This window comes from Dermacentor albipictus, chromosome 1 (genome assembly GCF_038994185.2).
Source record: "Dermacentor albipictus isolate Rhodes 1998 colony chromosome 1, USDA_Dalb.pri_finalv2, whole genome shotgun sequence".
In the NCBI taxonomy this organism is placed as follows: domain Eukaryota; kingdom Metazoa; phylum Arthropoda; class Arachnida; order Ixodida; family Ixodidae; genus Dermacentor; species Dermacentor albipictus.
Genome location: NC_091821.1, coordinates 156,999,169 through 157,025,444, shown reverse-complemented (window position 1 = coordinate 157,025,444; position 26,276 = coordinate 156,999,169). Strand labels below are relative to the sequence as shown.

Sequence of the window (26,276 nt, the reverse complement as noted above, 5' to 3'; positions counted from 1 at the left end):
AGAGAAAATAAGGAAAAGCAAGGAGGTTAATCAGATGGATGCCGGATTGGCTATTCTGCATGGGAAAAACATTCATAGCCAGCCACATATCACATAAAACCAAGCAGTACTCACCAGGTCTGAAAGAACACATCTTCATCAACGAAGCCAAAATTATCATGCAGCTTTGTCACGGTGCCTGTAAAGACACGTTGCTTTGTAGATGGCGTAGTAACACCAGTAGTTGCAGCAGCTGCACCAAGCAGCCGAGCAGCTGCTGCTTGTGTTGTGCCATAGCCAAGGCTTGCACCGCCTGAAGCTGCCAATGATGCAGCAGAGAGGCCCAGACCAGCCTGCACAATAAAACAAAATAATGTAAGGCTTCTTCACGTTATAATAGGACATACCTGCAAATCAGAATGCCACAAAAAGTTAAACTGAAATTATTATGCAGCAAAAACACTGATTCGAGTGAAATTTTTCCCACAGAAAAGAAAGTTCTGAGCAGTAATAAGGCAACAACCATGTCCAGACAAAACTCTTACGTATAGTGCACACTTTCCAGATTTGGATACTAAAGAAAGCAGAAAATATTCTGCATGTGGAAGTAGACATGAGCATAAAAACGCATTTTTACTTAAGCACCATAAGCTTGTGCTTCTCCTATTGTGAAATGGCTCCATGACTGTGCACATCAAGGTGTCTGTGCAATGGCGCCATGTGTGCAAAACAGCTGGGGCTGAAGCTGTGTTTTGCATTGCAACAGCATGCAGCAGGCTAGGCACATCAAGCAAATACACGAGCCATCTCTACTGGAGTTATCACATAGCAGAGACCTCAAAGATCTTGTCTGTGATACTTATATCCAGGTGAATTGTTCTCTTCATGGAACCTTCATCGATAAACGTAAGCACACCTGCATCTCCAGATTTAAAAGTGAGTCAACGCCAGCTATGGCTTTGTGAGCCATAGCTGTATAACAGCAGCAACAGTATACTGAGTATGCTTCACCGCGTACGACTGCTGTACTGCGGCAAAGTTGACTTTCAGGAACTGGCATTATGCAACACGCCATGCTCTCCACGCTCCGAAGCCATTGGCGAGGATTACAAAGGCGTAGTCGGCGCCATTGTTAACGAACATCGAAGCAGCTAGGCCTAACGTTGTCATGGTCTGGCTACGGCTGCCAGGAGATATGCGGGCGATAGCGCCAGCTCAAGGCGGTGCGATAATCAAAATGGCGGTGGTGGTGGTGGCTTCAATTAATGCTGTTTCAGACCTGCAGTCATGGCAAAAAGTCCGGAAAGTCGGACGGCGAAGGTTTTTTGCGTCCGAAATTTTAGGCGTTTTTATACACTGGCTCTATAGGGTACATGGCAGTGTCGCCACACTGATGCGCGCCTGCACACTCCTGCGCACAAATTTCCGCCACGATTTCTATTTTCATTGCGCACAGCGTTGAGGAGTCTGTTCAAAGCTGTTCTTCCATGGCGGGTTCAGAGGAATGCTGGTCAGAGGTGCCGCCGCGTGATTTGGCGCGCTGCTGAGGGCATTGTCGGTGCGCAGTATGTTCAAATTAACCGCCGCAAATTCTTGCGCGTTCGAATTACCGTGTGTTTTCGCATATTGAATGCACATCACTTTGACAGGACTACAGCGTCAGTTCGAATAAACCGAATGTTCGAATGAAGCGTGTTCGAATTAACGAGATTCGACTGTACCAGATACAAGGGTGAATCAAAAGTCTTTGCCCCTATATTTTTTAGCCAATTTATGGCTGTAAACGCAAAGTCAACATATCCATTCCCAGCAGTGCACCTTTCTTGCACCGGCCCGGCCTTATCTGCCGATAACTCCACAGACCAGCTCTGCTGTCAGTTGTTGACAATGGCGGCTGTGCTTCACACGTCCACGGCACAGGAGCAACGAAGTGCAATTCGTTTTCTATGGAGCAAGCGACAAACACCCATCGAAATCCACAGGGAAATGCAGCCCTTGTATGGGGAAAGGTGTCTCGCTTTGAGAAGTTTGAGGTGGTGGCAGTGCAAGTTCGCATAAGGCTGTGAAGACTTGCATGACAATGAGCGTTCGGGGAGGCCGCGTGCGTTGCTGACTGACGACAACTGGGAAAGTCTGGCACCCACCATAGAGACCGGACCTCGCCCCTAATGATTTTTACGTTTTCAATCCACTGAAGTCGCAGGACAGCAATTCACACACAACAATGACGCCAAGACAGCAGTTTGACGGTCAGCCGGACAAATTCTACCACAGGGGCATCTAAAATTTAGTGCTGTCACGGGACAAATGCCTGAACCGCTGTGGGGACTATGTGGAAAAATAAGCTAAGGTACGTAGAATCATCATCATCATCAGCCTGTTTTATGTCCACTGCAGGACGAAGGCCTCTCCTTGTGATCTCCAGTTACCCCTGTCCTGCACCTACCGATTCCAACTCACGCCCGCAAATTTCCTGATTTCATTGCTCCACCTTGCCTTCCGCAGTCCTCGACTGTGTTTCCCTACTCTTGGTACCCATTCTGTAACCCCAATGGTCTAACAGTTATCTAATCGGTGCATTACATAACCTGCCCAGCTCCATTTCTTTAACGTCAATTAGAATATCGGCTATACCCGTTTGCTCTCTGAGAGCTTGAATACTGGTTGCCTTGGTGCCTTGCCTCCCACTTCAAATGCTGCCTCTGAAGCCAGCTCTAGTTACGGTTTCATCATTACCTCTATGTCATCTTCATCTCTCTGTTCTAAGGTTGCATATTTGTTTACAAGTACCAGCCTGAATTTGTCTGCTTTTACCCTTACTGCCACTAGGGTGACCTTTTTTTTCTTGACCAATTTTATTTATTTATTTTATTTATTTACAATGACCTTACAGGCCCCCGTAGGAGCATGACGTAAGGGGGGGGTATAAACAGAAACAGTACTATATGAGCTAGTGAACATATTATGTAGCAAATGGCACTTATACATTTCTACTATAAAGCATTCAAACACAAGAGATACAGCACTTTAAAAAATGTAACTGATGCGCAGTACAAACCACGATGCAGGTGAAAAATATCAATGAAAAGCAATAAGTTTGTGAACAGATTAAAAGGGTGTTTTTGAAAGATGACTGCTGACTTGGTTGCGGAAGGAATCATGGTTTGTTAAGGAAGCGATAGTGTCGGGCAAATCGTTCCACAGAGAAATGGCCTATTTCTATTTCTCTCTTCAAATTGAGGTAAATCCTAGCCATCACTAACCTATGATCCCTGCACTTTACCCTACCTAACACTTCTACGTCCTGCACTATGCTGGGATCAGCAGAATGTATGAAATCAATTTCATTTCTCGTTTCAGCATTAATGCTTTTCCAGGTCCACTTTCTGTTGCTACACTTCCTGAAAAAGGTGTTCATTATTCAAAGCTTATTCCTTTTTGCGAATTCTACCAGCATATCTCGTCTAGCGTTTCTAGAATCAACGCCATAGTTGCCAATCGCTTTTTCCACACTTTTGCACTGAAGTCACCCATTACTACAGCATACTGGGTTTGCACTTTTCTCACTGCCAATTCAACATCTTCATAAAACTGATCTACTTCATTGTCATCATGACTGGATGTTGGAGCGTAGGATAATACTACCTTTAATCTATACCTCTTATTAAGTTTGATTACAACTACAGCTACCCTCTCATTAATGCTGTACAATTCGTCAATGTTGCCCGCTATGTCCTTATGGATTAAGAATCCTATCCCGTATTGCTTCTTATCTAGGAGACCTGTATAGCAGAGAACATGTCCGTTATTCAGCAATGTATAAGTCTCACCAGTTCTTCTAATCTCACTAAGGCCGATGATATCCCTAACAATGTCTGATAGTTCCTCAAAGAGTCCTGCTAAGCTGGCCTCACTTGACAGAGTTCAGCAATAAAGGTATAGTACGTATATTTGTAATTACCTGTATGCACCTTATTTTGGCTAATAAAGAATAGTGGTAAAGACTTTCTGATTCACCCTCTTACATGGTCTCAACATTTAAAGGGGTACTGACACAAAAATTTGAAGTCGAGATAACTTGTGAGATCGATTTAGTGGGTCACACACACATCGTGTGTAAAATATCAGCGGCGAATATCGCTTAGAACATATTTAAAATCAATTTTAAAGTACGTGCGCGCAGCCAACCGTAAAACAGAGCACCTCACGACACTGACATCACCCGGGTCTGTAAATAGCCAAGAAAACGCTACGTCATGTGGCTACGTCACGAATTTTCGTTGGCTGCCATGCGGCTTTACACGTGCTCGTCGTCGCCGGCCGCAATATCCGAGTCGCTGCTCTCCAGTGGGTCAAATTGAAAGTGATTGGCCGCGTCTAATACGACGGTGACTCCCACATGCAGGAAATCGTCGCCGCTGGACAACGAAAACGAGGACGACGACGACGATGATGGCGAGGACATGGCAAACCACGTGCAGGCGTAGCAGACGACTAGCAACACGAAGCTCGCGTGCCGGCGCGCCGCACGCTGGCTGCGCGGCAGAGCATACGTCATGGCTTTTTGCGAACACGTGACCACTTTGTTTACACTCTCGGTGGACCGTTTCGTTGCTCTCTGAAACCGAAACTTGGACTGGTCGCTACAAAAAAGACTGCAGATAATTACCTGTTGTGCTCTGAAGTAAATGAGGTCTCATACCGTGATTACTGGGTCATTAACTACTTATTAAAGCAGAAAAAACCACATGGATTTTTTTTTGTGTCAGTACTCCTTTAACTGAAGTAGACAATAATTGCAGCAGAGCCGGCTTTCAGTACATAAATGAGAGGGATTTGAGGTAAAAAATGCCACATTAACTCTTATAAATGGTTTTCCCTGTGTGCATATCACAGTATTAAGCTGTTTCTACCATATCAACTTGCAACAGGTATTGCATTTAGGTGTGCTTCAAGACCGCAAGAAAAAGAAAAAAGACAACAGAACAAGGGCATGTCAACAAGGCCATGTCAACAAGACCACGTCAACAAGACCATGCCAGAGGACATGTGCAACTAAACCGCAGTTAAAGTGAAGACTTCTACAGGTTTCTTTACCTATAATGTGCACAATTTCTCCTGCATAACTGTGCCATGGAACATGTTAAATTTCTTCAAATTATCATGCAATCTGCTCTTCTGATAGTGCAGTGTTGCAAGGAAGGATCCAACTAATAAGCAAATTATGTGTCAGCAGTTGAGTGCGCATACTATTACAATGTATATTTAAAGTGGCCCAGACCTAGTCCAAAGTTTTTTTTTTTTTTTTTACCAGATATCCTCCTTCAGGAAGCTCTGTGCCACGTTGGTTCTAGGAATGTCAATCTGCAGCACAAACAGTACAAATAACAAGGCCACATAGAGGTAGTACATTAGAATGTCCACCAAAATGAAATGAGATGAAAGTGCAAAAACAGCAACTGACGGACTGACAGCACCAGCTATATTCATGACTACGGCTCCTCCATTAACTTTTAGGATGATGATGGCAGTGGTGACACTGATGAACTGACATTTGGAGCAACTAAATAACAACTGCTGGACACGCCCTAGGCTATTTCGAACGCTTAGAATTGTCAAGCATTCGATGTGGTGGAGGGGCGTGGCCTCTCTGTCCCAACGTGGGAGCCGCCCGCTGCGCGTGATTAGCGTGCACCGAGGGACCTCAATAAAGTTATTCATCCATGCTTCCTCTAAAACAATGCTTCCTCTAAAACAATGCTGCTTCCTCTAAAACAATGCTGCTCTGCCTCTAAATTGAAAAATATGGAAGCCTAAATTTGACTATCCGTTTCAATTTAAATGAAGGCGACAGACCTTTTCACACAGCTTGCTGTAATTAGCTTACTTCAAATTGAGTGCGCCTGCTCAGACGTTGCCTTTTTACCTTATGAATTTTTCACTGACAGCTGCCAGCTTAGTCATGTTTTCAGTAAGGCTTGAGCTAGCATCAGTCAGAAACACCTGGCCACACTGAATGTCATCAATGTTCTTCTGAGCCGGGGCAGCCTTTATGAGGCCCCTCGCAATGCTCAAGCGTTGCTTTAGAGGACACCAGGTACTTTCCAATGGTCTGCTTTTCCTCGTAAAGCTGAAGTCTCTGCTCAGCAACTGGCTGATTCACAAATGGCACCGACTTATTATTTAGACACCAACAATTCAGACAAGCCCAACCATTTGGACTACTTCAAGGCACCATCAATGGCACATAAATTTAATGTATAAGTATGACCACAATTTCAGACACCTTCAGGAATTCCGTATCAATACAGTGGAATCTCGATGATACGAATCTCACGGGGTCACGGAAAAGATTCGTGTTAGCCGAAATTCGTATCATCCAAACAATTAAATCTAGCTAAATTAATGAGTGAGAGGTGAATTCACTCAGGCACACTTACGTAAAAAGCCTTTATTTCTTGAAGGAAAAGTCTCCGATGTCCTTCTGCTTCTTTTTCTTTGTCAGGTCAATTAGCAGACTTTGCTCAAATCCATAAAAATGCGTGCACGTGTCGTCGCTGATTTCATCCGCGGCCATAGCACGCCTCAGAACTTCGAGCGCATGCAGCGTTTCAGCCGCCGGTGGTGGTCCTTCGCCGTCGCCCACGTCAAAGACAAGAACGCGGCTAGAAGCACAGCAGCCACTCCGTCCGATGGCACGCGGAAAAGGAGGAAAAGCACAAAAGCAACGAAAGTGCCGCCGCTTCAAACTCTTCGCGCCCAGTCGCGGCCTCCGCGCTGTCCGGCGCCACGTCCGCGCCTCCGCACCAAAAGAGAGAGGGAGAAATCGCGTAACTGCGCGCCGTTCTCTTTCACTGCCGTCGGTGGGGCTCGCGGTCGCGTCCGTCCGTGCGCTGGAATGGTGCCAACTGTGGCCTCTTCTCCGCGCAGCGGCGCAACCTCCTCCCCTCCTTAGCAACCGGCGCGCCGGTCGGGGGCGCAGCTGCGCAGAGCAACTGTGACGTCACACAGTAGCGGTGGAACGAGCGCGCGGGCGTCGGCAGTGGCAGCTGCACCGCCGCTCCTTCGTCAGACGTCTTGTTGCAGTCGGGTGAGACCCGTAGCTCCGAAGCGGCCCGTGATTGCGCGCCAAGCGGTTCTGGAAGCGGCAGCGGACGCCGGATTCCCCCAACATCAAACGCCAGAAGAACAAGGAGCGAATGCGCGTGCGACGAATGAACATGTCACCAGATGCGAAAGCAAGGGAGGCAGAACGGAAACGCCAACAGCGGCTGATTAGATCGCCGGGTACTAAAGGCAGGGAAGCAGAACGCAAGCGGCAGCAGCGACAGGCGATATCGCCGAACACCAAAGCGAATGAATTGGAGCGCAGACGGCAGCAGCGTCTGGCCTTCGCCAAGCACACTTTCAAATTTCCAAAGTGTCTTCGGTAATATTCGTATCAACCGATGCGGGTCGTAAATTGATTCGTAACAACCGTTCTCTAGCACATTGGAAAGTAATGGGGCTCGACCGAGACCACATAAAAATTCGTATAATCCAGAAATTCGTATTAGCCGTGATCGTATCATCGAGATTCCACTGTAATTCAGCCACAGCATGGTACCTGTAACAATAACCACTGCAGCATGGTTGTCAGCACATTGCAAACACCTCGAAATCGAAACTAGTGAACCCTAGTTAATTGATGGCATATTGCCAACATCTCTTCAAAACCAAAACCAGCGAAGCCAAATTAATCCAGCACCGACTGCAGCTAAACCGTAAAAAATTAAATGAGGTTTTACATGCCAAAACCACGATCTGATTATGAGGCACACTGTAGTGGGAGACTTCGGAATACAGTAAAAGCTCGTTAATTCACAACTCATTAATTCGAAATTTCTGATCATTCGGAGTAGCCGCCGCGGTCCGTCCAGCAATGTATTGAAAGCAATATGTAACACATCCTGCTAATTCCCACTGAAATCCGCACTGCTAATTCCCACTGAAATCCGCAATTCGAACTCTGTGCCATCATGAATGGGGAGAGTGCTAGCGTGTGGGAGCACGTTGGCGATGCTGGCGTCGCCGTGCTGGCCACGCAGCTTTGTTTTTCCGATCATCAGCCCTTTGTTTAGGCCTAATTGGGGAGAGACGCATTTGTGCCTAGCCATGGAATGGCAAATGCCTCTATTGCAGATTGCTTCTCTGCTGTGAGGTTTCGTATAAAGCTCAAGGGCGATAAAATCGTCACCGCGCGCCGTATGCTATTGGCCTCGAGCTCCACCACTGGAAAAGCTGGCGCCACCGTCGGCGTGACGTGCTAGGAGGGATCACGTGGACATAGCGGCCGCGTCGGCTGCTTCGGGCGCGCCGAAGCGAGCTGAAAACGAGTTTAAATTCCCTCGTACGCTGTGGTTTTCATTTAGTGGCGAAATTTTCCCGCTTCGAGTGTCTCCTTTACAACGCTTGAAAGCACTACAATAAATAGTGGCTGCCTTTGAAGGCGCGCAACATGGTAGGCTACTGCTCGGTGCCGCAGGGCCGGACGCACGTAACGGAGGCCGGTGTCGGCCTTATTCACACGTAGCCGGAGGACAAGAAGCTGTGTGAAGCTTGGCTCGCGAAACATAAAACCGGCAGTCATCGGCTACAACTCGGGTATGCAGCAAGCACAGACGCGAGGAAGATTTCTGCTATGGCGCCCGGTCTGCGATGTTCTCAAAACGCGCACTGAGACGCTCGCCTGAGTCCGCTGCCCGACTAATGTCATGACGGCTTGGTCTATGAACTTGTCGATACTATAGATACTGCCAAGTTCAGTGGAGTGGAAAGGCAGCGGTGAGAAGCACATTTAAAGAAAGCATGGCACATGGTCATGTTTGTGTTGTGAATTAATGCACTGGATTACAAAAAAGGAGCAGCGGGAAATTGCACGCTGAGAACGCCGATAAACATACAGTGCGACGCAACTCGAGAAATAGTATTGAAAGGTCAAAGAATTTAGAAGAAAAAAAAGATTGCATCGTCGCGACGGCACATCACAGTCCCCGTAGGCGTCGAAGTCTCTACAATGAAATTATTTTTGAACAGCTCTGATAGCGCCCACGCAACAATGGTTGCCTGTATACTGTCAAATGCTCATATTCTGCGGGCTAAAGCTCATGGCACGGTGCGAAAACGCGCGCGCGGAGAAAGCGAAACAGTGCGCGGACAAGCATGCAGACGCGCAGTCGGTCGCTGCGAATCTGCGCGATCGCTGCATTGAGGCTTCATTCTATTACGCTCCATTTAGTTATACAAACACTATAAGAACATATTTCACATAGTTTGCTCTCGGCGTTTACCTACCTTTCACGCAAGAAGCCGGTTCGGGAGACTCCATCACGGCGACCGCGCGCAGTGGCGTTCACTGTACGTATTCGGTAAAGAGATAGCGGCTGTAAACGATTGTGTGCTTTCAGCTTGCCCAAGATTATTATTTAGACAGTAAGAAACTTCTCTCGTTTCGAAAGTACTTACAAAAATGTCCGGGAGAGCTCGCGCGTGGTGTTTTCAGTGAGCGCTGACAGCAAAACCTATGAGGAGCGCGTCACGTGATCCCTCATACTACGGCATCGAGGCGCTTCCGATAGAGGGCGACTCCGTAACTCCTCGCCGCCAATATGTGCGAGCGAAAACGTACGAGAGTGAGCCGGCGAACGCGGCTCAATCTCGCGTGCACTAACGAGGATGGCGAGGCGGATGCACACCCTCTCCTGTCGCACGCGCAGCACGGGGGTAACGTGGAGAGGGAGGGGGGACGTTCTTCTCTGGCGGTTGCTGCTGCTTACTGCGCGGCCATGCGGGCACCGGATCTTGAAAGCGATCTGTGACATGGCCAAAGCACGTGCCCGCATGGGCCTCATCTTCAACGTGATCTGCGATGTTTGCAATGTGCGCGTAGTGCCGGTAGCTTCGTATGTGATGTGCTTTCTACGTTTCATTCGTGTTGAAGCGAACGCTGTACGAAGGTCAATTTGCTCGCTGCTACTGCAGCGATTACTCACTCCAGCGTTTTTCGGCGAGTTTCCGCTGTCATCAAGCGAGATGGGTTCATGTTTACCTGCGCGTGCATGCCACTGTACTTGTTCATTTAGTCAGTCAGCAAACGTTTACAAGTTTATAAGGCCAATCAAACTACAGTTGAACCTCGATATACCGAACAGCGCGGTGATTGTGAAATAGTTCGATATAGCCAGAATTCGATATATAAAATCGTGTAAAAAAAAACTTGTGCATATCAATCACAGAACCACGGGCACGATCGGGGATCAGCCGGGAGCGCGCATTCAATTGTGCCACACGCAATTATCGTAGGCCGCGCCTATCTCGTCAGCCACACAAAGTCGGTGCGGTCTAGGCCAATCGCGCGCGATGCAACCGAACGCGCGCTCCAAACAACGACCCCGATCGTGGCGCAGTAAATAGTACTCACTTGAAGCTTCACACAAAGTACTTTATTTGGCTGAAAGTACTGTAGCAGCTTCTTATTGGCAGTCGCATGCTTAAACACACAGTGCTCAACAGTCTAATGGTATCTTCGACTGGTCGCCTGTATGCCCCGAAGCAGAGTCGGGTAGATCGGTCGTTTCCCGAGCTCAGAGGTAGGGGACAAGCGCGCAAGCCGAACGTGACTCGCTCTCGGAGGAGGAAATTGCTGATGCGAAACCACGTGACTACTGCCAACGTCCGATGTTTCGCCTATCCAAAGCTCCCGGCGCTGCCCGAAAAACCGGCGGACGTGCCGGCGGGACGAACGTTCGTCGAGACGCCAGCATGCAGCGGCCTAGGTTGCCAAGGTTACGGTGGGCCGTCGCCAACAGCAGCGACGCGGCACTGCGATGACGTTTCAATCTCGATGACTGCTCCGACGACAGGGCTCGAAGCGCCTCAGAGCGCTCCAAGATAGAGGAGAGCAATCGAGAACAACCAGCCGAACGCAGAGCGCACACCCTCTTTCAACCAGTCGAAGACAACGCCGCTCGCGAGAGCGCTCCAGAGTGCTCAGAAACGACCAGCCGAAGATAGCATAAATGATCCGCAAGCGATAGGCCGGTAGCGGCGTAGACGGTCCAGAGCAACTGCAGCCTCAGTTGAAGTCGGCAGCGGGGCAACATCAGCGCTTGCGGAATCAACTTGGGCAGCGTCTTTGTTTGGCTGCTACTTCTGCTGCAATCTCCACGTCCGTCAGTCTAAGGATTTTGAAATGCTGTCAATAACACACACCTTTTGGCGTGTATGTCTGCCACACAAGGATAATCGTCATCTGTCTTGCTTGCGTTTCCTTGAAAACGCTGCGCTCGATACTTTACGGTCCAGAATGATCTGTCATGCTGATAACGCGCATGCCGTCCGTGACTTGGAGATGCCGGGCTTGCAGCGTTTTAGAAAGGAAATGCGGGCAAGATAGATGACGATCATAGTTGTGTGGCAAATATACACCCCAAAGGGTGTGAACGTTTTTTAGAGTGCATGAAGTATGAAGTGGCGTCTGCCCAGGCGTTTATGAGTGAGCCCAGTGAGCGCGCGCTGTCGCACGTTTTTGTGGTTGCAAACCGCTATTCCTCGCGGAGTGCGGCAGGCGCAGAGCGCAGCACGAAGAAGTCATTGCGGCAAATGCAATGCGTCATTGACAAATGTCGTTGACGTTGGCGAACTAGCCAGTCCGCCTCGTGTGTACACCGCTACGTTCAAACAGCACCCTCGGCACGACCGATGTGTGCAGCTATAGTGCGCAGCAGTCGGGAATGCCCATCGCGTCACCGTGAAAGCTCACCGGTGCGTGAAAGCTCAGCACCTGTCAACAGAGCGCACGTGGTCTAGGGTGGCGGAGTTCGATATATCCATTTTACGTCCGACCCTGTTCGCAACAAAAAATTAAAAATACATGCGATTTTCCAGGTGATATAGAAGCTGTTCGATATACGCAATAATTCAATATATCCGTGTTCGATATATCGAAGTTTGACTGTACTTTTTTTACTTTGTATGGCTATCTACTAATTTGCTATCGCAATTGATGCTTCGCCTTTTGGGCATACTGCGACATTACTTTTTTCTTTACGCCCATTGGCGCGACGGACGCGTGGATGGAGCAAGAGCCATCTCGAGGTCGGGCCAGTTGAACCATGTTGGCCGCGTCCGGTTACGTTGGCTGCGCCAGTGAAAGTATAGACGTTGTTAGTCACACAAACGTGACCGTGTGTGTGCGCGTGCTCACACCACGTCGGACTATATGCACGCCTTAACCAAGCAATTTTTTTCTCTGACTTCATTAGTTTGAATTCTGTATTATTCGAATTTCCGTAGCATCCCCACGGAATTCGAATTAACGAGCTTTTACTGTAACTTGGGCTATCTGGGGTTCCTTAACATATACCTAAATCTAAGTACACGGGTGTTTTCACATTTTGCCCCCACTGAGATGCGGCCGCCGTGGCTGGGATTTGATCCCGCGACCTAGTGCTTAGCAGCCTAACACCATAGCCACTAAGCAACCATGGCGGGTGCTAAACCATAGGACAAGCGTACCTTGGCCAGCCATTCAAAAGTCCTGTAGTGTAGGTTCCATGCGCTTAGCATTTATTCATCCATGTTAATAGCACATGACCCCAGTGACTTCAAGTTGTTACAGCGCCGACTGCACCCTCGATGTCTGCGCTGATGAAGACAATGCGTGTTGCTAAAAAAAACCTGCTGTCACTCGGCTATGTTCGCATGGTTGACTACTAGACTGCGTTTTTGTAATGACGCATTTTGCTGATTCTATATGCCGGCCTTATCATACGCCATTCATGGCCGGCTGATTCAATTGATAACTCAGGTGGAGCATCACTCTTAGAAATGCCAAAGCAAAAATAGTAGTGGCACCGGAAACGGAATAGCTACAAAATCGCAGTCCTGTTATGTTGCCAGGGGTTGAAGGTTCGGTTCATGCATTTATAGCACTTTCACCTATCTGTGGCGACAGCATGACAATGATGGAGACAGGGACTGACCAGATCATAGGCAAGCATACGTGCGCGCAGAAACGTTTTGACAAACTTCGGCTTTACTTTTGGGCATCCATTTCGGGAATACCGGACACATTAATGGACTACTGCGTTCCTGGCACAGTGCCAAGAATACAGTCACTCATAAATGCCGACGGATCTGACGCTAGTGACATAGAGAAAGAAATTCAACAAGAGGGGACACTCGGCAAAAGCTGGCAACAGGAAACATGTCATACCTAGTGTCAACCCCATCCGTAAGTTGATGTGAGCATCGGAAAACAAAAAAAGTGAAATGAACTTACAGACGTTTTATTTTTTTTATTTGTTTTGCATATAAATGAACTTATACAGACACGCCATATGCATGTGTCATCCGCCAGACATGCCACCGAAGCGAGTGAGGCCGGCTGCGCATGTGAAGCTCGCCTACTCGGTGACCCATCTCTTTTGGATGTAGCCAGTTTGTTGGGATCTCGGCGTTTTCTTGCGTTCCGTCTGCATTTTGACCGCTGCATTTCAACCGTTGCACTACTGGACTACAGCAAGGTGAGGAATTTTGTTTGACAGTCTGCGACGCACTTGAAGCACATTTAGGCTTAATGCACAAAACTGAACCTATATAGTGATGCAGTTATTGAAAAACAGCTCCGCCGTCCAGGCCTAGTTAATTTGATTTAATTACTCGTAATGGGAGATGTTTGCGACGCTTTCTATGAGCCCAAGCATTATTATAACTTATTTCGGTAGTTTTTGGGCACACTCACCGCACCTGGCTTTGTGATGAAAAGCACCTCAGCCGTGTGACGCAGTTTCACGTATACTGAATCTTACTGGGAAAAGCTCGTGACGCATTCTCTGACCCCAAAAATTATTGTAATTCATTTCGTAACTTTTTGGGATACATTTGAGGCACGCTCGCCACGTCTGCGGTTGTGAAGCTGTTAGCAAAAAAGCAAGCCGGCCGTGGTGAGTTAGTTTTGCGAGTATTGAATTTTAGTGGGACAAGTTCGTGACGCTTTTTATGGCCCTGCAGCAACATATACCTTCTTTCGGTGCTCACGCGTGTCAAAAAGGTGACAAGCGATTGCCAAGAGTGATAACACGGGAGTGTGTTGCTTGCGCGAACAGGACGCATAACAGATAACACCAAGGAGCTCAAGAACTTGATGTTTCTGTCTTCTGAGCGACTGCAAACAGGCTTTGCAGCCATGAATATGTCTTGAGTGTGACTAGAAAGTATTCTGCAAGCGTGTAACATGGTCTGGCTAAGAGTCTGTCTTGTAGCCACCTCTGTGTACTTGGCGCACCATTGCGTCGCCTGAGGCCAAGTTGTTTTGCAAACGAGCCGTTACCCAGGTATTTGTGCTCTTATGGTGCAGGAAATAATGCCCGGAAAGAGAGGGATGCTTGAAAATCAGATGTTTTCTTCAGATTTTGTGGCACTGGTTGGGAGGAGTCTATTTGCTACGAAATGTATGTAAAAGTGAATTTATCTGTAATTCCGCTCTTTCACCACTTACGTATGTTTCACCTCTACACGCAATATTCCTGTTAGGTCAATATACCAAAACAATACATGCTGGTAATTTACTTTCTTTTAGCTGATGACACCCGGTGGAGCTTCGTACGGCAACGATTGCTGCTTACCTGGTGCCACTACTTTGGATGAATGCAGAAGAAGCTCGGAACGAGCATTTATATAGAGCAAAACAAACATTTCATCATTTCAGAAGACGTCTAGCGTTTTCTTTATGAAATTGCACATGACACAGATTCGGTGGAGGCTTGTAAAGATTGTTTGTAATCATTTTTACTAAATAATAAGACGATTCCGTGCCAAGGCCGCGCATGGTTCAGCAGTAGAAGCGAAAAAAAAAAAAAATGCCGCACCGATCAGCGGAGCCGGCGTGGCATGTACCAGCTGGCATTCAAAACGCGCGCACCCAAAACCGAAAATGGAAGGTGTTAATACCATCCGCTTGGTGCGCTGCAGTCAATTTGGCCGGTGGGCTCTATGGGAGTGTCCGCTCTTGTTGAATCTCTCTCTCTATGCTAGTGATGTGAAATCCCTCAAAAGTTAATGTATCCCCAAAAGTGGATACGCTCACTTTTGGGGACCAATGTAAATCAATGTTACATTTCAAGCATTGGACATGTTCATTAAAAAATAAACTTTGGAGCTTTTAATGTGCGTTAATTCTTTGCAGGAACGTTGAAGATACATCATAATGATAAACACTTACTCAAGAGGTTGCCTAAGTAGATGGAACTATCAGAGCAAATGTATACAGGGCACAATGTACTGACATGTAAATAGCCTACACAATGAATGTGCATATTTAAAAACACAAATTAGTCCACTACGGCTTAATGACCATGTAGGCAGGCAAGAGTCTACAACGTCAACACCTTCCCATAAACACAGCGGCGTCACACAAGCACATGGTTGCAGATTCAACCAGACTAATGGCTGCCAGCTCCTTTTTGAAAAGCACTCCAAGCTCTCTTGAAGGAGTACTGACACAAAATTTCGAAGTCGTATTAACGTGTGAGATTGATTTATGTGGGCACACACACATCTTCTGCAAAATATGAATGGCAAATACAGCTCAAAACATATTTAAAATCAATTGCAAAGTATGTGCGCGCAGCCAACCGCAAAACGCAGCACCTTGTGACATTGACATCAAGAAAGGAATGTAAACAACTGAGAAAACGCTACATCACGAGTTTGCGCTGCCGCAGGGGCAGGCCCTGCGAGCAAGTTTCTCACCACTCTGATCGACCCGGTGTTTTTCTTTCTTTTCTCTCTCCCTGGTTGTGATGCCGACCTCTTCGCCACTGACGGCGGCACAAAAATCGGCTAAAATTTGTTTCTAACATGAAATAACTCGTAAAGTGACCTCGAAAGTGTGCATGTTACAAAATGTTGCGCGAAACAGTAAATTGTTGGCGTGATTTTCGACTCACAAGCAGTCAGCGCAGCCGCTGCTGCAATTGTCTCTGCGAAGCGGCTCACCTGGCTAACATGTTTTCTCATCGCTACCAATGGCGATGGGAAAACTATTCATGTTGTCACTAATGAGGGACAAAATTTGCAAATGTTGATTGTGTTGACGAATATAGATGCTGCATTACCAGCTGCGGACGGGTCGCAAGAGCCGTCAGCCTCAGATCCGACGGCCAGCGAGCTAGGCTTACATACCGTTTCCCAGCGATCGCCAGTTTGCCTGGCTTGCTTGTTGGCTATACAGTTGGCGTTGACAAGCAACAGAAGTGGTCCGAGTTCGTGCATGCCACTGGATGCTTAGAATTGACCCCGTTGAAGAGCAGCCAGATTTGCTCAGTTAATTTCGAACGTGCCTGGTATAAACAAAACCAGCTGAGCTTAGAGCAGTCACACTATCTTCTGCCAAGACTACGTACACCCAAGCCTAAAGCTGTGCCGACTTTTACCTCGCCTTGTGTTCTGCTCCAGAATATGGTTCATTCCCAAAGCGCCCGCAACGAGTGGCTCATACTACTGTACCCCGATTCTAAACCGACCCCCTAAAGTCCGAAGCCAACAAAAAAAAATACATATATTACCTCGAATGTAGGCCGAACAAAAAAAGCGAGGACAGCGTTCACAAAATTCAAACAGCATTTATGGAATTTGAACGTGCAGAGCTCATTCAATGTCATCATCGCTGCTGCACTCATTGCTGTGTTCCTTGTCACTGCCACCTCCAAACAGTGCACTATCTTCGGTCCCGTCAAGCGCATTAGATATGCTGCACTTTTTTAAAGGCGCGCACGGTCAAAGTACCTGGGATGTCGTCCCACGCTGCAGCTACCCAGCCCGTCAGCTGTGATAGCGATGCACGTTTGATGCGGCCCGTTGCCGTTAGCATGCGGTCTTCGTCAGTCAACCTGTCCGTGTAATATTTCCACAGACGATCCTTGAAAGGTTTGTTGATGCAGACATCAAGTGGCTGCAACTGGCCCATCATGCCGCCCGGTATGACAGCGAGGTCCGTGTTCGCTTGGGCGAGCGCAGCGTTCTCGTTGTCAGTCAAGTGCCCACGGTAAGAGTCGACGACAAGGAGGGAGTTCTTTAGTCAAAAGGGCTCCTGGATGCCGTCGCCACACAATCTTAACCCACTCTTCCACCCTCACACCCATCATCCACTTGTTCTCATTTGCCCACACAATGACATTTCTTGGGAAAGTTTCTCGAGCAGGCAGTGTCTTCCCCTTAAATATCATATAAGGAGGGAGTTTATGTGGGAAAGTTTCTCGAGCAGGCAGTGTCTTCCTTTTAAATATCATATAAGGAGGGAGTTTATGTCCATCAGCTGTGCAGCACAGCATCACAGCTGTGCGCTGCTTCTCGTAGCCCACAGAGCGCACCTTCACCTCCTTGGCACCCTTTTCATTCACGGTGTACGCCACTGGCATATCAAAATACACAGCCGTCTGGTTGGCATTGCCGATTTGCCCAAGGTTGTAGCCTGCCGCTTCTCGCTTTCGCAGCAAGTAGCGCTGAAAAGCTATCAGCTTTTCTTCTAGATCACTTGGCAGCTTCTGGGTGATTGAAGTGCGACGTCTGAAGGCTGAAGCCGAAGCGCTTCATGAATTTCTGAAGCCTGCCCCGGTAGGCTTTGAAATCCTTTGGCATTAGGCCTCGCTTCCTCGAAAGTTCCCTAGCTTTCACTTCGAGCACTTCTGTTGTCACTGGAAAAGCAGCTGCTCTCTGCGTCCGAACAAAGTCGGCCAAAACTGTCTCCCCTTCATGGTGACAGTCTTTCTTTGGTCCGCTAAATGCCATCCTCGTTGCAGCACACACAAAAAGCTGCTGTCATTGTCCCCTCCAACTACAGAAGTTTTTCTCGTCGACGCCGAAGTCCTGCCCGGCTTGAAGGTTCGCCGATGCCTCTGCGGCTATCACAACTTTTCACTCGAAAGCGGCACTGTAGTGGCATCTCCTGCTTGGTGCCATCGTGATAACACCATGCCGCACACCAATACGGCCGACACGACACAGGTCAAAATGACGACCTCGCTTGTGTACGGTTGGCTACTGGCACGGCTAGTAGTGGTTGCCATACTGACTTTTCTAGATGGCGCTAGCTGTGCACCATATTTAGCAGTTTCAATGAAAAACTGGCGCGTTTTTTTTAAACCCTCGAATCTAAGCCGACCCTAAACTTTGGAATATGATTATTTGAAAAAAACTATCGGCCTAGATTCGAATACATATGCATATTGATAGCTGTCGCTAGCCGCACTTTCCCAGTCGCTGCTTTGTAGTGGATCCAGTCAAATGTGGTTGGCCCCGTCTAATTCGGCGGCAACTACAGCAAGCACGAAATAGTCGTCACTGGACAACGAAAACGAGGACAACGGTGATGGCAAGGACATCGCAAAGCATGTGCAGGCGTAGCAGACGAACTAGCAACAAGAAGCTCACGCGCCAGCAAACACGCTGGTGTGGCACGTCACAGTTTTGTGCGATCACGTGTCCAGCTGTGTTTACATTCCTTCTTTGGCCCATCTCGTTGCTCTCTAAAACCGAAACTTGGACTGGTCACTACAAACAAGACTCCAAATAATTACCTGTAGCACTCTGAAGCCAATGATGTTTGGTGCCGTGATTATTGAGTCATTAGCTACTTACTGCAGCAGAAAAAACAAGATCAAAAATTTTTGTGTCAGTACTCCTTTAACAGAGCACAGCCATATGTATTGTCACTAGGAAATCACTATTTCCCGAATATTTCACTAGAAAATCTACAGGTGCAAATATTAAAATTACATGAAATTGTTACATCAGCAAAATCTGCAGCAAAAGACCATCCCTCACAGCACAGAGTGCACTGCATAATAAATCACGCTGCCAAACCAGCTGAACGAACTCTCAAGATGATGGACACTTCCATTAATGCAAAACTGCAATATCTGCCTTTCTTGCAAACATTTCCACTGTTCAGAACTATTCCAGGTACAGGTGCCACAGCACAATGAAGAGCATATAAGACTGCCTTCACTACAAATACAGACCTCACTATACTACTGTTATTGCAATTATTGTAGTAAGCAGCAATTGTTTTGTGCTTTTAAGTACTCCATGTAGCACGATACAGTAGTAATAATGCCAAGAATCCACCATTTCCACCACACCGAAGTGTGCTAGCCAAAAGCAAGTACTAAAATAATTAGTGAATAAAATTAGTGAATAACACACGAGACCAACATGCCATGACTTGCTTGAACACTTCAGGTCACTCACTATAGCATACTTAGAAAAAAATTCAAGTAAGAATGAATGCAATCATATAAGTAGACCCTCTCATCCTGCAAGTTTGAATTCTAACCAATGAGTAGTAAAGGCCAGCAAGAATATCACTAGCAGCTTGTGCATCAAGTTGTCACTGACCTGTGAAAGAACTGTTGTGGCCTGCAGTGCATTCTGAAAAGAGCAGAAAGAACAAGCTAGTACAAATGTTACATCGCTACAACACGCAGGTGCACCTTGATGCCAACATCACACAGTTTGAGGTTCAGAACAGAAATATATATATATATATATATATATATATATATATATATATATATATATATATATATATATATATATCAATAAACAAAAGCCCGATAACAGGTGATATTGTTCACAACAATGAACATCTATGCATGTAGACTATGAGCATCTGTAGAAGAAAGGCTATTTTACCTGTGCAAGGCCAAGCGCGGCCAGGTTAGTGCCAAAAGGCTGTGTTTGCTGCTGCTGCACCGCTGTCTGGGGCTGTGTGAGCGCCGACGCCAAGCTGGCACCAGCTTGAGCCAGCATTGCACTCCCCGTTAAAGGAAGTTCTGCAGAAACAGAAGATACAACAAACTGTCAATCCAGATTATCACAAAGCAAACTCCAGACAATCACTAGAATGTGTTGGTAACATAGTAGCCTCACACAATATATTTAGAAAAAGCATTTGAAAGCTTTGTCTTGTACTAGGAAGGCTTCTTGTTGTCTAGAAGATGCTACACCTTTATAGAAACATGCAAGCACTGGAGATTAGCTTGAAGTAAGGTATCTTCAGACATCATCACGATTATTCACAAAAGTGCATGTGATGATAAAAAAAAGTTTAAGCAGCTGTGAAGGTAATGTATACAAATGCCTTTATAACGAAGCACTTAAGACTTGCAAAATTCTTTGATATGCAGGTCACTTCATAGTAAAGATAACACACTGTACCACTCGCAATACAGCTCACTAAACACGTTCAGGAAAAGAAAACTTTCATTTAACATTCAAGAGATAATTAATTAAAGAAGTTGCTGATTCTCTTCTGCAAAATTCATCTGACAGAATGTGCAACTGCAATTACTTCATGACATCAAGGTTCACAGCATGCTCAGCATTGAAACCTGGGATTGATGCAAGGTGCACCTGAAGAGCATCAAATGCCATTACTGCCTCCATTGTCAAAATTCGTTTGTCCGCAGGCACCTCATTCCTGATGCCTTCATCTGCCTTAACTTTTCTCCTGTCCTTGACAGTGGCATTCATCATAATAATTTTGTCACTAGTACTCAATTTCTCGTAATAATAAGATCACCGCATTGCATTATAAGACGAAAGAAAATGCTGCTTGTACAGTTCTATTCGATCTTTACAATAACGAACTCATTAGCGTTACTCTTGATGACGACGAAAATTGTTTAAAGGTTACATTTTCGCTGGACTCAAGTATAGCCCGCGCCTTCGTGTTTCAGCAGTTTCGTTATCGCACAGTGCTGCGCTGGTTTTTCTGGCTCGGGAAACTCACACGAACTGCAACTAGCACAGACAGCCACATCCATGTGATGTCGTAGGATGCTCAAACACTTTACCACGAGCAGTCGCAGCAGCAAATCCAATGCTGTCTTGGTTTGATATTTCCATGTTTGTGCATTTGAATTTTGCATGAAAAACTGTAGCGCCATCTATCAGGTGGCGTTCTATTCACCGATGACAGTAAATGGCAGTGAGAGCATATGCAATGTCACCACTACCCAACTCAAATTAATTAATTAAATTACGGGGTTTTACGTGCCAAAACCACTTTCTGATTATGAGGCACGCCGTAGTGGAGGACTCCGGAAATTTCGACCACCTGGGGTTCTTTAACGTGCACCTAAATCTAAGTACACGGGTGTTTTCGCATTTCGCCCCCATCGAAATGCGGCCGCCGTGGCCGGGATTCGATCCCGCAACCTCGTGCTCAGCAGCCCAACACCATAGCCACTGAGCAACCACGGCGGGTGAACCCAACTCAAGGAAGGGCAATTTGAATTGGGCTAAAGGTATGCAAACACTTCAGACGTGATTTTCTCTTAAACTAAGTCTTCTTTTAGCGCAAAACAAGCACCACGAGGTTTCTGGTATGGTATTTTAACAGTCCGCGTTGACTTAAAATTTGCCTTGAGTGTCCCTTTAACCCTTTGGGTGTTGAGTGTTACTATTAAGTGCCATAAATTCAATTTCTCTGAATGAAACTCATTTGCAAGCTATACATTCAAATGCTATTTATTGGAAATACGTTGTTCCAATGCCTCCTTTACTAGATGTCAGCCGTGTTGTCCGTAAACTCGGTTGTGGGCCCTCTCTCTTTTCTCTCCTCCGCGAAAAGGCAACGAGCGCCGCTTGTGGCGGATGTCTGCAACCTAGATCACATGCTGCGGCCTCTGAGATTACCACGGCATCTGTTGCCATCTCGGAGGCAGCAGGCTCGGCACGCGGCAGCACGGTTGCGGAGCAGACGACGCCGGCTGCGGGAAGCGCGTTGCGCGGAGCTGCGCAGACGACAGGCTATGCTACATTTTTTGTTTGAATGTTTGATCAAAGAGATGAAATCTCAATGCCTGTTAAGAAATGCCATGAAACATGTTTTTAGGTTTTCGAGTGCGGTTTACACAGCTCTTAAACGCGCTTTACCAATATTGCGACAACAGTTGGAGTTAGCAGACGTGTTGCTTTGCATCAGTTTGTGTGTGAAGTATTTCGAGTTGACAGACGTACTTCATCGCAGGAATTGTTTAGGTGAATGCTGGCTCTTTACGCTTGCAGTTCCTGCGCCTTTTATCTGTCATTTATCCATCAATTTAAGACCTCCTAAATGTGAATCCTTCTACCCGTGGTGTCCAACAAATACTGCAGTCGTTATGCCTTATTGCTGTGTGCCGCAATGTAAGTCAAGCACTCAATGCCGACATCCTGGCGTATTGTTTCATGAAATACCGGTCGACAGCAGTTTGCATGAAAGATGGCTTGAGGCTATTCCTAGGGAGAACTGGATGCCCACACTGACTTCAAGCTATTCGGTAGTTTGCAGTTTGCACTTTCGGGAGTGCGATTTCAGAGAAAGCTGCTAAATGCGATGTCGACTTAAGCCTGGAGCGGTCCCCAGCTTGTTTAGCGAGTGCTTTTCACGAGAGCCAGACGCCGGGTGTGCCATAGCGGAAAAACGCAAGCGAGATTCGTCGCCCACAGGCACGCTTGGCTGCATGCTGCCTTCTGAAAGCAAAGTACTTGGCTCGTAGCCACACGATGAGCAGTCAGCTGAGACAAACTTCAACGAGGACCCTTCTGGAACTGCCACAGAATTTTGCCCAATAGCTATTCCCGGCTGCACTTTGGAACTTGTCCAGCAACCAAGAATGACCAGCTATGAGCAACTTTTTGTTTGGCGTGGCAGCTAGTAAAGATACCCTAAACGAGGACTCGGCGCCTAATCGAGGCCCTGGCTGTACTATTCCCATTGGTTCCTTGCCATCTGGTGGCTTGCAAGTTAACTCAGAAAACAATGGAGCGCATTTTTCAGAGCCTGCTGCAAGGGAGGACAATGACGCACAAACAGAAGACCAAAGCGCTCTAACAGATTCAGTGAAGAAATAAAGGCAATCAACAAAGGCTTTGCGCTTGTTCCAAGATGCAAACAAGATGGAGCTCAAACACGTCAAGCGTGTTTGTAGAAAGAAAGCTATGGCGACGATAAGAATGTGCGCTGTGAGCAGAAAATGATAAACTGCGCAGAACTGTAGACGCCTACAAAGAAGAACTTCAAAAATTGAAAGAAGAGTGCTACGTCTCTGCATTTCTGGAAGTTGTGGCTGACGCCGAGGAGGGGACGGCAAAAGCAGTGCTGCTCCTCGACCAAGTAAAATAATATAAAAAGAAAACACCACGCTGGTCGGAAGTAACAATCAGGCATGGCATCGTAATGCGACACTTTCGACAAAAGCCTACGAATACTTGAGGTGCGAAGAGCTTCTCAAGCTACCTTGCAGAACAACGCTACAAAAATACTTCGGTACTACGTCCGGCAAAGTCGGTTTCAGCGAGTTGGTTCGCTCCCACCTGGAAGCGGGGCTTGAGAATCTGGACACACCACAGTCAAAAGTATGTAGCCTCGTTGCTGACAAGATGAGAATTAAACAAAAGCTGCTCTACCACAAGCAAAGGGGCGCATTCATTGGTGATGTCGACCAAGGTCCTGACCTCGAGTACCTTGCTCCTGCAGCTGAAGGTGAACATCTGGCGAATTCACTGCTGTGTTTTCTGCTTTGTGGCCTGCAAGCAAGATATAAGATTCCTGTAGGTTATTTCTTCACCAAAGGTTGCACTGGAGACCAGCTCGCCGAAGTCCTTCGTCCCGTCGTCATCAAAACAGCCTGCATTGGTTTTGACATCATCAGAGTTGTAACCGACAACCACAAAATCAACATAACCGCTATGGAAATTCTGAGTGGCAGAGAAGCAAAAACACGGGCACCGCATCCGGTAGATCCATCAATGGATACATTTTTCGCATTCGATCAGAGCCACATTATAAAAAACATCAGGTCTCAATTCCTGACCAAGGAATTTGGTAAAAACAAGGAAATTGCATCAAAAGTACATCAAAGTGCTCTCCAAGATGCAGAAACAATCAACAGTGCGGCCAATCAGGTTCCTTACAAGGAAGCACGTTTTCTCGTCAAATATTGAAAAAATGAATTTGAAGATGGCCGTGCAGTTATTTTCTCCTGCAGTAACTGCAGCACTCAAATACCTCAGGGATCAGGCAAGCCACAGCTTCAATTTTGAATTTGCATCTGTGGGGCCGACTGTTGAGTTCATGGAAGCCTTCCACAAGTGGTTCACATGCATGAATGTGAGCAATCTTCAGCAGCCCATCCATCGCAATGACGAAGATGCTCGTCAGTTTTCTGAAATTGATGACCCGAGGCTGCATTGGCTTGAGGGCGAGTTCCTTTCTTACATTGAGCAGCTGAAAACTAAAAGCCGCGCAGAAAACTTCCTGCGCAAGGGAACGCACCATGCGCTCGTCTTTACAACGATGTCAAACGTGGAATCTATTCAGTTCCTTCTTTCTCACAAGAAATTTAAGTTTGTGCTTACGGGCAAGTTTTCAAGTGACCCCATAGAGGCCATGTTTGGATTCCTGCAGCGTAGCTCCGGCTGCAACGATGCCCTGGATGTAAAGAGTGCAGTGTGCAGAATAGAAAAGATGGTCAAGACCAGCATCGTTGCCTCCTCCATCCAAAGCAACGCGAGAAGCTCGACATCGTTTTCGTCGACACAGCTTCTACCAATATGTCAGACTCCCACAAAGACCACGAGTACTGCAGAAAAGGTTTTAGACACGGCGGTGAATAGGCTAAAAGAACAGTGCCTCTCGGACACGCCATGTGCGTCAAATCCAGATGTCACCAGCGTGGCAATGGTCGGAGGATCCATTGTGAGAGTGGCAAGCGAAAACATCCCCTGCACCGAATGTGTTGCAATGCTGCAAGGAACCAAAGCAAACACTCCCCTCCTTGGCCTTATCGCACATCAAGATCGCGGGGGGGCTCATGTATCCAAGCCGAGAACTTGTGAAACTTCTGATATGCCTCAGGAAATTTGTCGACAGCGTGCTCCTGCATAGAAAATCATACTCACAACCACTCAAGGTTTGCGTGGAAAGGAGTGTCGAACTCCTCGTGGGACTACCACTTCTGCGATGTGGCAACACAGATACCATTCACCGCAGAAGGCTTTTGCATCTCATAACTACGAAGTTCATCAAACCATTTTTCAGTAACTGTGCACTTGGAACAACCGACAGACATGCCACTGTCAAGCTGCTGGAACGCAAACCTATTTCACGAAAAGTTATTAAAATGTAGATTCAAATGTCTACGCGGTTTGCCACTGCAGTGATAATTCTCAGGCAGGCCATTTGAACGACACACTCACGGCCATCCAATTTAAGCGTGAAGAAGTGGACGTGCTCAGTTCCCACGAAAAATATGAATGCCTCAAGCCTGGCCATCCCATCCCTATCACCAAACTTCTTTAGGGCTGGGATCAAAAATATATGGGCACTTTGCTGAGCTAAACTGCGATAGGCGAAAGCCTATCTATAAGTGCCTCTGTTAGTGTTTTCTGAACTGTTCTGCAACGGACGCCACCGTGGCCGCGAGCATGGGATGAAATCACAGCCATATGGCTGCAAGGTTTGTCGCCGATGTCCACATGCGCATGTCCGCGTTCTCCCATGCGCCCACTCGCACAGCGCTACTACCATGACGCCTCATCTCCTTGCTCCCCTCGCCGGTGGTCACCGCTTTCCTGCATTCTCACATTCATGAGCTACTAAAGGCTTACGCCTTAAATACTTTGCTTGATGTGCGCAACGCGTGCTCTCTGAAAGCGACCTGTGCTATATACATTGCTATGAGCACGCGTGACCCGATCGAAAGCATCACTACTTCAACACGCATGAGCGATTACATGCGACTTCCAAGATACATGCTGCCGGACGCAAACACTGCACATGGTTTGACGCGTTCTCTTGGGAGAGAGAGAGTGTTGGTGAACGCGAAATATAGCAATTCTTCCTTGCACTGCTGGCAGTGTGAACTTCACGTGTTACACCAAGACAATTGTGTTCTGTGCGATTGATGAACTCGGTCGACCAAGCAGCACTTCAACACAAACTGCAATTAAGCGCTATTTCGTTCAAGCGCGGCCGACGAGCAAGCAGAAGCAACAAGTGATGTACTAGTAGAAACTCGACGATCTCCTGATGGCTGGTGCATTGGCGGAGGCACCGACATCACAAGCTAAACCGTAAGGCCCAAGTTTATTTTAGAGTGCGTGTGTCGATTGTACGCATGTTACCGTGCATGCCACTGAAAAGCGTAGTTTAAGGTAGCCAGTTATTTAGTGTTCTTGGAAAAACGCATTTGCCGCATAGTGAAAAA

The 26,276-nt window shown here is 47.0% G+C and overlaps 1 protein-coding gene across 3 annotated transcripts in view; it reads right to left on the bottom strand.

The window, feature by feature from the left end:
• Nucleotides 1-26,276, bottom strand: part of LOC135916572 (cell division cycle and apoptosis regulator protein 1-like) — a 236,534-nt gene that overhangs the window by 195,181 nt on the left and 15,077 nt on the right. For all 3 annotated transcript variants that reach the window (XM_065450003.1, XM_065450005.1, XM_065450004.1), the window contains exons 3-5: nucleotides 19,714-19,853; nucleotides 19,417-19,449; nucleotides 115-332 (exon numbers count right to left, since the gene is read on the bottom strand). In XM_065450003.1, the coding sequence (XP_065306075.1) occupies nucleotides 115-332; nucleotides 19,417-19,449; nucleotides 19,714-19,853 (391 nt within the window). The remainder of the gene's footprint in view (nucleotides 1-114; nucleotides 333-19,416; nucleotides 19,450-19,713; nucleotides 19,854-26,276) is intronic.